Source organism: Phocoena phocoena, chromosome 1 (assembly GCF_963924675.1).
Source record: "Phocoena phocoena chromosome 1, mPhoPho1.1, whole genome shotgun sequence".
Lineage (NCBI taxonomy): Eukaryota > Metazoa > Chordata > Mammalia > Artiodactyla > Phocoenidae > Phocoena > Phocoena phocoena.
The window spans coordinates 48174493-48187495 of NC_089219.1; the positions used below are offsets into that span (position 1 = coordinate 48174493).

The 13003-nt window shown below is 46.1% G+C and overlaps 1 protein-coding gene across 5 annotated transcripts in view; it reads right to left on the bottom strand.

Annotated features, from left to right (window-relative positions):
* Positions 1–13003, bottom strand: part of DAB1 (DAB adaptor protein 1) — a 277838-nt gene that overhangs the window by 16166 nt on the left and 248669 nt on the right. For all 5 annotated transcript variants that reach the window (XM_065873775.1, XM_065873760.1, XM_065873766.1 and 2 more), the window contains 3 exons: positions 11701–11763; positions 9320–9428; positions 1161–1709 (listed from right to left, as the gene is read on the bottom strand). In XM_065873775.1, coding sequence (XP_065729847.1) covers positions 1161–1709; positions 9320–9428; positions 11701–11763 — 721 coding nt within the window. The remainder of the gene's footprint in view (positions 1–1160; positions 1710–9319; positions 9429–11700; positions 11764–13003) is intronic.

The following is a 13003-nucleotide window of genomic DNA, read 5'->3' on the forward strand; positions in this document are numbered from 1 at the left end:
ATACCATCTGTGACAATAATGAAAACGCCAACCTCACTGTTCCATGAGCCTTTTCCTTCCCCTTATCAACTGTCAAGGCACAGGCTGGATCACCAGACACCTTCCCCGGGTGGTGTCAACCAGGCATCGGTGTGCCCAAGTACATCTGGATTCTGACTGGCTGCACAGTGCTGGTTTTCCAGATGCTGGCCATAGAAAAGTGAGCTGGGATAGAATCACTGAATATGCCAGAACGAGGACAAGGCACAGAGCTATTGAAGCTAGCTCACTTATTTTACCCAAGACACAGCTGAGGTTAAAGGAAGTCACACACTTGCCCGAAGACACAGTTTGGGGTGGAGAAGGCAGGATTAGAACCTCAGTCCAAGACTGTGCAAACCCGCTCAGTATGCCATAACAATGATGATAAAAATACTTCCAACTCTGTGAGGCACATAATGTTTTAGTACATGTACCACTGAATCCTTTTTATGACCCTTAGCCTAAGACAGATGAGGACATTGAGGCTCAGAGAAGTGAAATGACTTGCCCATCGACACAAAACTAGTAAGTAATCAAGCCACTCTCTGGATTCCCAGTGCAGAGCGTTCCGACTACCTGAAGCTTTGAGCAAATTCTGGCTGCCACTCTACCAGTTGTAGGCGGCCTTATGGCTGCTCTATCTCTGGCCTGTGTTTTCTCCTGATCTTAATTTTCTAGTTTTTTATACTTGTCCCTAACATTTTTTAAATGCACATACACCATTCATTTTTAGTTCAATAAGCCATACCCAAATCTATGTGTCAGAGCTGGGATATACATAAATCAATAAATGAATGTGCGAGGGAACAAAAACTTAAGGGCCAGAGTAACATGCTAGATAAATAACAGGCCTGTATTCGATTCCACCCTTTTGTCTATTTTGTCTTTGAATCTCACTTTTGTTATCTGTCAAACAGGTCTAACAAAACTTGCCATTCGCATTGTTAGGAGTATAGAAATAATAAATATAAAGCACATGGAGAAGGTGCGTATAATTGGCACCTAATCACGGGAGGCTATTCGTAGCAGTCATATAAACAAAGAGGCCTGTTGAATGCAACTGAGGTGATTTCTCTGACGCCAGAAGCAAGGCATCTGTTGATCCCTGGGGGTTTATGCCTTCAAGGAAGGGCACTCACGTGAGTTGGTCGATGGTGTAGTAGAAGTCACAGGAGTCAAATTCAACTGGGAGATGTCAAAGTCATCACAGTCGTCTGTATCCTGTGCCACCCCGACTTTGTTGAAGTAACTGGAGAAGGCCTCTGAGGTGCAGGTGAGGGAGGGCTGGTCAGGTTTGCGGGAGGGCACGGGTGGAGGCTGGGCCATCTGGAAATCCTTAAACATTTCTTTCCCCATTTTCTGCCTGGGCTTGTCGGTCTGCGGACTTGACCTGGCGGAGTCACCCGTGGCTGGGACGGTTGCAAGGGGGGTGAGGGGACCTTGGAACATGGCAGCTGGCAAAGGCATAACAGTTTGTGTGGGCATGAAGGCGGCTGGCGCAAACTGCCCGGCCACGGTGGGCCAGGGCTGCTGAGTGGCAGGGAAGAGACCCGGCTGGCCCCATGCGATGGGCTGAGCCCCTGGCATCACCTGAGCGACTGGTGGCTGAGCACCCATGGCGATCTGCTGTTGGACAAGGGGCTGCTGGCCCCAGAAGGATGGGAGGACGGCGCCCATTGCAACATAACCTGCAAGGGTTAAAAAGAAGAGTCAGAAGCCTTGGGTAAGAATTATTCAGGGAGTCAAGTGATGGGCAGAAAGGGACCAAGCAACTGTTGAGCGTCAGGCTGTGTGCTAGGATGCAAAGGTGAGTAAGACAGAAGTCCCTGCTCTCCTGGAGTCTGTCTTCTAGAGCCCTGGTCAGGGAAAACCGCTCTGAGGAGATGACTTGTAAGCAGACACTAGAATACAGTGAGGGGGACACCAGGCAGAGATCTGGGGAGTAATGATAATATTACTATAGTTCTTAAAGTTCTTAGAGTCTTATAATTCTTAGAGGTTTCTGACATCACACAACCTCAGAAACCAGTGTGTCTCAGTGGAAAAGGCAGAGCGCTGGAAACCAGGCACATCTGGGTTTGAATCTTGCCTCCCCTTCTTGCTAGACTCAGGGCATTCCCGAATGCTTCAGCTCTCTAAGAGTCAAGCTCTTTGTTGTAAAGCCAGGTTATAACATCTTCCTTCTTAGCATCGAAGCGGTGTGCAAAATGATTAAGAATCAAAATGTTGGAGTTTTAGAGACCAAGGTTAAAATTCAGACTGCCACTTCTTATCTATGGAATTTGGGGAGAGCTTCAGAAGCTCTCTAAGCCTCTCCTTATCTGTAAAATGGGTAGAAAATACCTTCTGCGCCTCATTGGGTTAATTTAAAGATTAAAAAAAAATGTAAGTTAGCATCTACTCAGGACCACCTCATACAGTGGCATAGGTTGGGCACTGCAAAACTCCAGGGGGTGTACTCACATATGTCACCGTAATTTTTTGCTATATTATTCCTTTCAGGTGAGATCTAGTCATTTTAAAAGGAGCACAAGTGATACTCTGTACCATAATAATAGAAACAATAATAATTTCCACTTATTAAATGCTTACAGCGTGCTAGGTACAGTATTAGGTGCTTCACATCTTTACAAAATCCCTGCAGGGTCGGTATCATCATCTCCATTTGAGGGATAAAGAGATTGGTGCTCAGAGAAGAAAAGTACCTCATTCAGGCTCACACAGCTGAGACAAGCTGGGATCAGGACCTGAACTGAGGTCATCTGTCCCCAGAGCCAGCATTCTTCCCACTGCCTCACCCAGATGGCCAAGACTGACTTCTGATCTTAGCACAGTCGGTAAAGCTGGTCTAGCCATGTAATGTTTTAGCTCACTGTGGGCCTGGAGGAGACTCCCATGTCCTTCCAGGGGTCCCCACCCTTTTCAGGGTGCAATCAAGCCCACGAGACAGATGACCAGTCCAGGCAGAGTAGACGGCCTCTCAGAATATGCATTTTTATGGCTATGGGAAGGAATTTGCAGGTACAGAGCAGTGAGACCAGGAAAAGAAGAGGGTGGATGCACGGTATCCTAGCAACTTCCAAATGGAAGACTGGCGAGTGCAGGGGCACTGGGCATGTCCTGGGTTGTGTCAGTGACTCCGGTGAGCCCAGAGAAATCACGTGTGGGCTGCCTCACTCATGCTCTAGCCTCAGATCTGCCCTTCAATTGATTCATAAGGGATGGAGCCAACTTCAAAGCCAGTCCATTTCCTTCCAAGGTCAGAGGAGGCTCCAGTAGTGGGGTAGAGATAGACACACGGGCTTCCTACTGATCACTCTAACAGTATTAAATACTTTTATGGAATGAGGCAGGAGTGGCAACAAAACAGACAATATCCTTATCAGATCACCTTGGTCCTAGTGCTCGGAAATGAGAGGGGTGAAGACGCACTGGTGCTGACATTTAAACTTGCAACTTGCTTACATTGTCTATCATAATAATGCAGTGACTTGAACCTACCAACAGACTAAGAATTTGGCAACACTGTTTTTCTTATTTTCTGATTGACTTTGACAGGGTTCAATGGTTCTCAGTGGGAGTGCTACTGCCTCCTAAGGCATGATTAGGAAATTTCTGGGGTGTGTTTTGGTTGTCATGATAATTTCGCAGCCAGACAGTACTGGCATTTAAGGGGCCAAGAGCATTGACACTAGACCTTCTATAATGTGGGATATAACGTGCGTGACAAAGAAATGTCAGCGTTCTGTTTGTGATTATTTGAGTATAGACTAGATTTTTTTAATGACTATTTTATTTTATTATTTATTTATTTTTTTGGGGGGGAGGCGCAACCCCGTGGCTTGCAGGATTTTAGTTCCCCAACCGGGAACCCAGGCTACGGCACCAAAAGTGCCACCAGGGACTAGACTGGACTTTGAATCACATGGAAAGTCAAAGTTTCTTTGCACAGTTTTAATGCACTACATTTTCCAGGAATGTAAGAACTGTGTATATTTGAGGGGAGACTATATTTCGTTTTGTTTGGAACATTGTCAGGAGTTGTTCACCAACTTGGAAAATCATGGTCCCTGATCGTGGCGTTGCAGGAAGCATGACACTCCTGTACTGGCTGGTCTGAACCTGTGGTGATTCTAGTTATAGGTACACACACCTGACCACTTAGTATGTTTTCTAGTGTAGTTTTACCCCGGTATTTCCTTACTGCTGTATATTATCTTGTTATGATAAATTAGTTTCCTTTATTTCTTCTTTATGTTACAGTTAGGACATTATATTGATTTCTGAAAAACCAAGTAGGTAGGTTATATCCTCAATGAGTTTCATTTCAAAATATTAAAGGAGACATCACAAACCCTTGTTATAAAAAAGGGGCACTGGGTCTGACAGGGCGAAGACCTGCCCATGGATCTTGCCATCACACCAACCCTGATGCCCATTTTGGTAAATGGATGGAAGGCTTCAGCCTCCAGCCAGACTATTTTTTTGCTTGGCTCCCATCCCACCCTCCTTACTGCCACCGGACGACTGTTCTAAAATGCAAATACAGTTGACCCTTGAACGACGCGTGGGTTAGGGGCGCTCACCTGCACACAGCGGAAATTCTGCATATAACTCATAGTTGGCCCTCCGTACACCTGGTTCTGCATCCACGGAATCAACCAACCGCAGACCATATACAGTACTACTGCAGTATTTCTTGGAAAGCATCCACGTATAAGTGGACCAGTGCAGTGTTGTCCAAAGGTCAGCTGTACAGTCCTTCATTACCTTGAGCATGAGTCCGGAGGCCTTAGCTTGACTTTGGAGCTTTTGGGGTCAGTTCCTTTCCACTTCCTCACCCCCATTTTCCGCTTGCTCTCCCACTGGCACCCTTCCCTGCAGCAGTTGCAAACAACCCAACCTGTTCTCTCGTCTCTGTTGGTCCATCTGCCTGGAAAGCCATCCCTAATTCTTTTTCACATGGCTGCCCCTCCTTTGCTCTTTGAGACGTGGTTCAGCATCACCTCTGCCCTCTAGACTCAGCTGGTTCTCCTCTGGGAGTGCACAGTCCCCCACGTTCATCTTCATTGCGGCACTTGTCACAGTGCGTCGGAATTGCCCAGTGATTCTGTCTTCCCTCATGAGACTGGAAAGCTCCGCTACGAGGAACCTTTTATTTCTTTCTCCCTCCCCCATCTGCGTCTAGCACAGTCTGGGGCACACATCCACTGCTCCATAAATGCTGGAGGCTGGAGAAAGGCTCTAGGTAGAGGCGAATGAGTCACAGTGGAATAAATGCCTTCACTGCATTTTTCTAAGTCTCCAATTAAACTCCAGCATCCGTAAGTGCTATGATCTCTGATGAGTCAGTCTACTGCTGGTGGCAGGCCTTTTCCCCCCCATCTTTGTTTTTTTTCCTTTTTTCCACAAGGAGCCAACAGATGGGCTGTGCACACTTTTCTGGAGAGAGCTATTAGCATGTCTCCCTGGCTTCATGCCATCTGCTTCAGAACAAAGTACAATATTCAAAAGAAAAAAAAAGGCAACAAGGGTAATTGGGTATCATGTTTGGGAACTTGCAGGTCTCACTTGCTCTTCCTGGGTGGGAGGGATCCCTGCAGTGGGGGCTTTCCCCAGACCTGTGAGCCAAGGCTCTCGGGCCACATGGCACGGTGCCTCCCTGAAGGGACATCTCAGTGGCAGGGCTGCAGTAGCACTGAACATGGGAAACCACTGCGTGGCTGCCACTGCAGCCACTTAACAGCTTAGTAACTGTTCACTGGTTAACATTCAACAGTGGAGGGAGGAGGTACCAAGGAGCATCTGTTTATGCCATGAAGCTCAGATGAATCATAAATCTCCTCGCTGTGCAGTGAAAGGAAACACCTGCATTACTGCCTTGCAGTTAGATTTTTAAAAGTGTTGAAAATCGCAATTTATAACCAGATGCTGGCACCTGGGGATATCCTCATTATTAAAAAAAAAAAAAAGCAGACTAAAATGGAAGAAAATAGTGAAAACTAAAGGACTCCTCCAACATATATATAGAACTTATATGGTACCTCTTATCTACATTATGTCATTTGATTCATTTGTTCAAAAATGGCCCTCCTGGGTGCCAAGCACTGTTTGTCCTTGGAGATGCGTGAAGACCAGACAGCAAAAAAAAAAAAAAAATCCTTGCTCTAGTGGAGCTCACATTTTTTGTGAAGTCGATCCTTGCAAACAAGCCTCTGGGGTAGCTGTTATCAGTATCTCTTTAATCTGCATACAAGGAACCTACAGCTTCAGGAGGGGAAGGTCTGATGTGGCTACACAGCAAGGGGAGGTAGCAGAGCCAGGGTCCCCAGTGAGGAGGGCGGAGAACGTTTTCGGAGTGCTTACTTATGTAAACACTGCCAGGCACTGTTTTAAGTGTTTTATACTACATGTATGGACTCGGGAACAGCTCTATGAGGTGGAATTATCATCCCCATTTTACAGATAAGTTCCCTGAGGCTCCAAAGCGATATAGCTGAGTGTCACACAGCTGGTTAGTGGCAGGGTCTGTACTCATACAGAGCACGTTCTCCAAGCCCTTCAGGCCAGCTCTGCCGTGTGCAGTCAGGAAGTCAAAGACCTAAACTTTATTTCATGCATTTTTTAAGAAAACATCCCAAGAAGGCAAAGGAAAAAAATATAGGTAAGAAGAAGACATATTTTCTTCTACTTTAGACGTCAGAGTAATAATAATAACAGCATTGTTTCCACATCGTGCATTTACAACGTGCCAGCATTTTTCAGAGGCACTTGACTTTATTTTCTCACTTAATTCTCATGATATTGTTGCAAGGTAAGTATTATTTTAAATTCAGTTATAAAAATGAAGAAACTCTGACTCTGACAGGTTAAGTAATTTGCCCAGGAGCCTAAAGCTTATAAATAAACGGCTGAGCCAGGGTTCAAACCCAGCCTATTAATTGTGCTGCATACCCCAGGTCATTTCCCATCTCCCGGTCACTGGCTGGGCAATTAGGGACAGGAGCCGTAGATTCAACAGCTGCAGTGATTTTTAAGGCCGGTTAAGGGAGGAAGACGGCAGACAGTTTAACACCAGCTGAAGCCCAGTTTTCTTTCTCAGCATAGCCGAAGTAGAGTAAGAGCGGCAAAAATACGCTAACTGAAATTAATTTTAGACTTACTTTCTAAAAATTAAAATCTTGGAGGTAAAAAAAAAAATCTTGGAGGTAATCTATCTTTTTTTTTTTTTTTTTTTTAGCAGCTGAAGAAGCAGAATCTGAATGTGCAGAAGTGGTTTATCCACAGTTTGCAACACAGCTGGTCAACTACAAGACCGCAAAATCCAGGCCTTCAAAGCTCTGGCTGGGGGGAGGGCCCAGAGCAGTGGAGGCAGGTTCTCAGGCATTTTAGTCAAATGTTAGGGCTGGCGGGCTTCCCTGGTGGCGCAGTGGTTGAGAGTCCGCCTGCCGATGCAGGGGACACGGGTTCGTGCCCCGGTCCGGGAAGATCCCACATGCTGGGGAGCGCCTGGGCCCGTGAGCCATGGCCGCTGAGCCTGCGCTCCGCAACGGGAGAGGCCACAGCAGTGAGAGTCCCGCGTACAGCCAAAAAAAAAAAAAAAAAAAAAATGTTAGGGCCGGAATTGCATCCAGCCTCTCTGACTCACAGAGAAGGGGATGGGGGAGGGGCCGGGCCATCTCTCCACCTGGAGTACCCTTGATCCAGATGCCCTCCTGGCTCACATCACACTCCACCTGACCACAACCTCCATTCACACCTGCCCTGCTCCACATTTCCTTCTGTCCATACCACTGATCATTTTCTAGGATTATGTTAAGGTACTTATTTTTATGTTGCTGTCCATCTCCCCAATAGAAAGTAAGCTCTCTGTAGCCAGGGGTCTGTGTCTTTGGTATTCACTGATACACCCCAGACACCTAGAATAGGACCTGGCCCATAGTTGAGTACTGAGTGGATATTTGTGGAATGAACATGCCTAAAAATGAGTAAGTTTGGTGCCGTCAGATAATGGGGACAAAGCATGGTTATTCTGGATACAAGGCTGACGGAAGGTGGTACATTTCTGAAAAACTGTTATTCTTATTTAAAATGACAGATTCAATAACACTATTCCCAAGGACATTTTAATATCCATTTTAGGTAGAGAAATTCATTGCCACTGTTCCATTTTAGGGGTGGGTAAAACAGATTTGATTGGAAAGCTTAGCAATTAAAGACATTTCTAGGCTACCTATAGATTCTCAACTGTAAGTCAGACCCAGTGGCTATCAACCTCTGTTGCTTCTAGAAGTTCATAATGATCCCTCAGCTCATACTACTTTGGAACAGAGTATGAATTTTTAATTTCACTTTGAGTAACAGCAAGGTTTATATTTGGTGGCAAGAATTTGTTTCTAATGCTGTGTAATTAAAAGTAATTATTTATAGAAGAATGCAAGAAATTTGTATTCTGAAATATTCAAACTCTGTCATTTATATAAATAAAGTAGAAAAAGAAAGATAAAGCCACAGATTTCAAATATGTAGTTAAAGAAAAAAAGTCTTTAAGGATGTTTTTGCCTTAAAGACTTTGCTTTTTGCCATGTATGCAAAAGGCAGAACTAATACCACCTTTGTCCATGTTCAGGTAGAGTGGGCCAGCTACACGGAGTGCCTGATGCCAATGGAAACAAGATGCCTCAGACCCCACCAATTTGCACCTGCAACACTATTACTATATATATTTTTACCCTGTTGTAGAAGTATGCATTATATATATATTTTTTTAAAGAATATTTGGAGTATAGAACAAACGCTCTTTAAATCACTAAGAGCCCCATTACAATCCACTGTTAGCAGTTTGTTCTGTCTCCTAGGTGTTTCCCTTTGCATGGGGAACCTCCTCTTCTTTAAGCCTCCACCAATAAGGCAGATCTCTTCTATCCATCAGATCTCTAGAGGTCTGCAGAGCACAGACTCACACCTCCCCCACCTTCCCTCCATCTGGCTGAGCTGGACAGTACAAATCAGGATTTGCACTGATTTGCATGGTTGTGTGTGCACCAAGCTCCCCAAAGCTATACACCTGGAATCTTGACCTTTCAGGTGCAAGGCATGAGTGATTTCCAGACTGCAGCATCCCAGAGCTTTGTGAACATACCACCCCCCTGCCCATGGCAGTTTCTCAATGTCACCTGAGGAGTCACAAGGACAGAATGGTGGTCCCACAGGTGTCTGGCATAATCTGGCAGTGGTTCAGTCAACCCTTTCTCCTTCTTGGTGGGTGGAGGCAGAAGGAAGGTGGAAGAGGACTTACCTGAGGGTACAGCAGCAGTGCCGAAAGGTACAGAACCAAACATGTCTGCACTCGCCGGAAGTGTCTGAGATGAAGACGGGATAAAGGCATCACCTGGAGTTGCAGGAGTCTGTCAGACAGAGAAGGACAGGGGTGCGTGAGGCCCCTGGGAGACCTGGCTCAGTGCTAATCAGGACGGGAAGCAGCAGGCAGTGCTACAGAAGCAAGCCCTGGTCCGGGTCACTCACTGTGGCAGGCAGACCATGAGCTGGTTATAAAGACTATAAAATGGGAAAAACAATACCCACCTCTAGAGCTGCAGAGAAGCTTAAATGAGATCATGCATTTCAAACACTTAGTACCTACCACACAGAGGCACATAGTAGGTGCTCAGCAAATGCTGGCCAGTATCATGACTATTTAGTTTGAGCCCCTACCCTTTGAGGGTGTTTTTGGGCCCTCAAATTATCCCATAATATCTTTCACCCTTCAGAAATGGTCAATTCAAAGTGACATACACTCACTCAGGACCTACTGCGTGCCCAGCTCAAGGCTGTCACTTAATACATGGCCAATAAACAGATGTTGACTAAATAAACAAATAAAGATTAGCAAGTAGAATAGAGACCCTTAGAGGGTCCTGGTGCCTCCCAGAATCCTGCCTGAACCTTCACTTGCAAAAAGAAGCAAATGTTCTCAAGAAGATGATAAAAAAAAAAAGCAGCTACAAACTCTAAAGCCTGGCCCATGCTGGAATTCCAGAAAGGCCTGCTGCATGGACTACTGGGTAAGGTGAGGCTACTGAGATAAAAACATGGGTACTAGCTTTTTCAAAGGTCCACACCCATTTATAGAAGCCTTTTGCCTATAGAGTATGCCTATTCGATGCCATAATATGCTTATTTTCTTCCCGTTGGAATAGATTGGAGCAAGCAATTAATCCTGAAACCATGGCAATTAGACAAGGCCATTTTTAGACTAGCAGCTTGCAGGAGGCACAGGCATTGTTCTGAGGGTTATTAAATACCCATTTGGACAGCACTTGGGTTTAGGGCCAGAAACACAGCCATGAGCTGCTGCGTTAAGCCCTTTAAAACACAATCAATGTCATTCTCTTTTTTCTGGTGTGACCTTGGGTGAGTCGCATGCCCTCTCTGGAACTCAGTTTGCTCATCTGTAAAATGAAGAGGCTAAGGTTAGACAGTCTCTCCAGACCTTTCTAGCTCCATGGCCCCGTGGTTCAGACATGCGGCAGTTCCCCCTGGGATGGAGGAGAGACTCTCTAGACTGTCCAGCTTCCCTGGAGACAGGAGCTGCTGTCCCCTCCTTCACAGCTGCTCTGGGCACCAGGCGTTCGGAGCAGAGCAGCTGTGCCTAGATTCCCTGGTGGCAGCTATGGGCAGCAGGCTCTCATGCCATCTGTCCTCAGCGGTGAGGTTACAGCCATTTCTCCGTGAGGTGCAGCTAGTCAATGACCCATAGCACCATCCCTGGGTTTGTGCAACTGTGCGGTGCCTGGAGGAGCCGCCCCCTCCCAGCAGCTTCAGCTGGTGCAGCTGTGCCTGCCTGCTCTCCGCCCACCTCCGGGGAGCGGGCAGGGGAGGAGCTGGAAGGGCCAGTTTGGCATTTTTCTCTGCAGTGGCTGCAGGGTTGCCTCTGAATGCCTCCAGTTCTCAAAGCACTTGGATTCTATTTTGCTTCGGTTTTCATTCTTTTTTTTTTTTTCCTTTTCCTTTTCAAGTGAGGGCTCCCTGCAATCTCTACCCCAGTGCAAGCAATGACTGAGATACTGTGGCTGAAACTAGAGCTGGGGATCCAAAGCTTCATGAGCTCAGCGAAGCCAGCAGGCAGGTGGGAAGGGAGGAGGAAATGAAAAGAAGATGGAGAGGGGAAGAAAAGAAGGAAACGAGAGAGGAGAGGGCAGAAAGGGCCGGGGGGAGAAGATGCTTCCTTTACCGGGCTGACCACCTGGCTTCCTTTACTGTGTGGGAGCTGGGTAGGAGATGACAAATGCCTCATCGGGTCTGCTGTCCTGTGGAGTTTCTTGCCCATATTCCCAGCTAGACCATGTGTTCCTTGCAGGCAGGGATCACATCCCGTTCCTGTCTCTCTCCACTGCCCAGCATAACAGCAAGAACCCCAGTGATAGCCTGTAATTGCTGATGCATGGTCTCATTTATTTCTCAAAACAGAGCATGTATCATAATCCCTTTTTTAAAAAAAAGAGCAGAGGAAATTGAGGTTTAGAATTGTTAGTAAATTTGCCCAAATCACACAGCTTGAAAGAGTCCAAGTTGAAATGCACCAGTAGCCTCTTTTACCCAAAGCCCATATTTTTGTCACCATGCGACTGAAGAAGGAAAAGAAAGAGATGCAGGGCTCTGAGGGAAGTGCATACTTACGGGGGGAGAGGTTATATCAGGAGGGGTGGACATGTCCCCAAAAAGTTCTAACTGGGTCACAGCCTGAAAAGAAAAAAAGATAATGGTGTCATCACAAGGGGAACGGATGCTGTGGGCATTGCTTTAAAAAATTTTGATTTGAGGACACACGTTTCTTTTTCATCATGACTATATAAACAATAAACCCAGTTGGTCATTATGATACCTCTTGATCCCAAAGACAACATCTCGGGTGTAGCCAGAATCAATTATGGCTTCAGTGTGTCCGGCTGTTTATCTGGGCTTAGTCAAGCAGATCTGGGTTTAGCCACCTTGCTTAGGCAATAATAATGCCACTTTTACATATTTACCATCCAATGCCAACACTGTTTCTCTTCTCCAGGAGACAAAGGCAAGACACAGTCTCACCATCTGCTTTCTTTTCATGACTGTATCCACATGTACAAAATGCCTTTCACGTATCAAGTATAGCAAGTCACCACTTCATGGCCACTTCTCAGTAAATACTCCTAATAATAATGACCCTGAGAGGTATGAATCCTCATCCCCATTTTCACAAATGAATAAATTGAGTCTCACAGAGGTCACCTCAAGGTCACCCGGGCCATGACTTGAATTTTCTGCATACAGAGCAGGCAGTCAAATGACAGTCCCCGAAAGAATCCATCTTTAAGATAAAAAATGTAGTCGGAGGAGAAGAAAACATATCATTTAATACCAGGAAGGGCATCAAAAACAACCCAGTATATATACACTATTAATCATTCCGAGGGGCTCCATCACTGTAGACACTGCATCAACTACATCCCCATCCATCAGACGACAGTGTCTGAGCGAGGCCGGCCAGAGCAGTGGGAGAAGCCCCTGAAGACACACGTAGAAATTAATCTAAATACACTTCCAGCTTCAGAGTCTGCAGGGAGTCTGTGGTCGGCAATCAAACGGCCTGACTTAAAGGACATAATCATGTGTTTTGTGCAAATCTGCCCACTGCAAAAAAAAAATACTTTCTGCTCGTCTTCGGATTTTAAGTGATAGTTTCTAATTGGGGGAACCTAAAAACACCACCCAACCGAAAGGACAGGGAGAGTCTGCCTGTCTGCCAGGTAGGACCCCTGCCCTCGAAATCTGTTCTAACCAGGCAAGGCAGGAGCTCCACGATTCACACAAAGAGAGGGACATTCTCTGTTACTGACAAATGTGTGAGCTCTGGGCCCAGGAAAAGTCCCATCCCCGGGGATGTATCTGAGCTCTCCCACTGCCAACCTCTGCAATTCCTCACGGCCACTGTTCCCTCATCTGG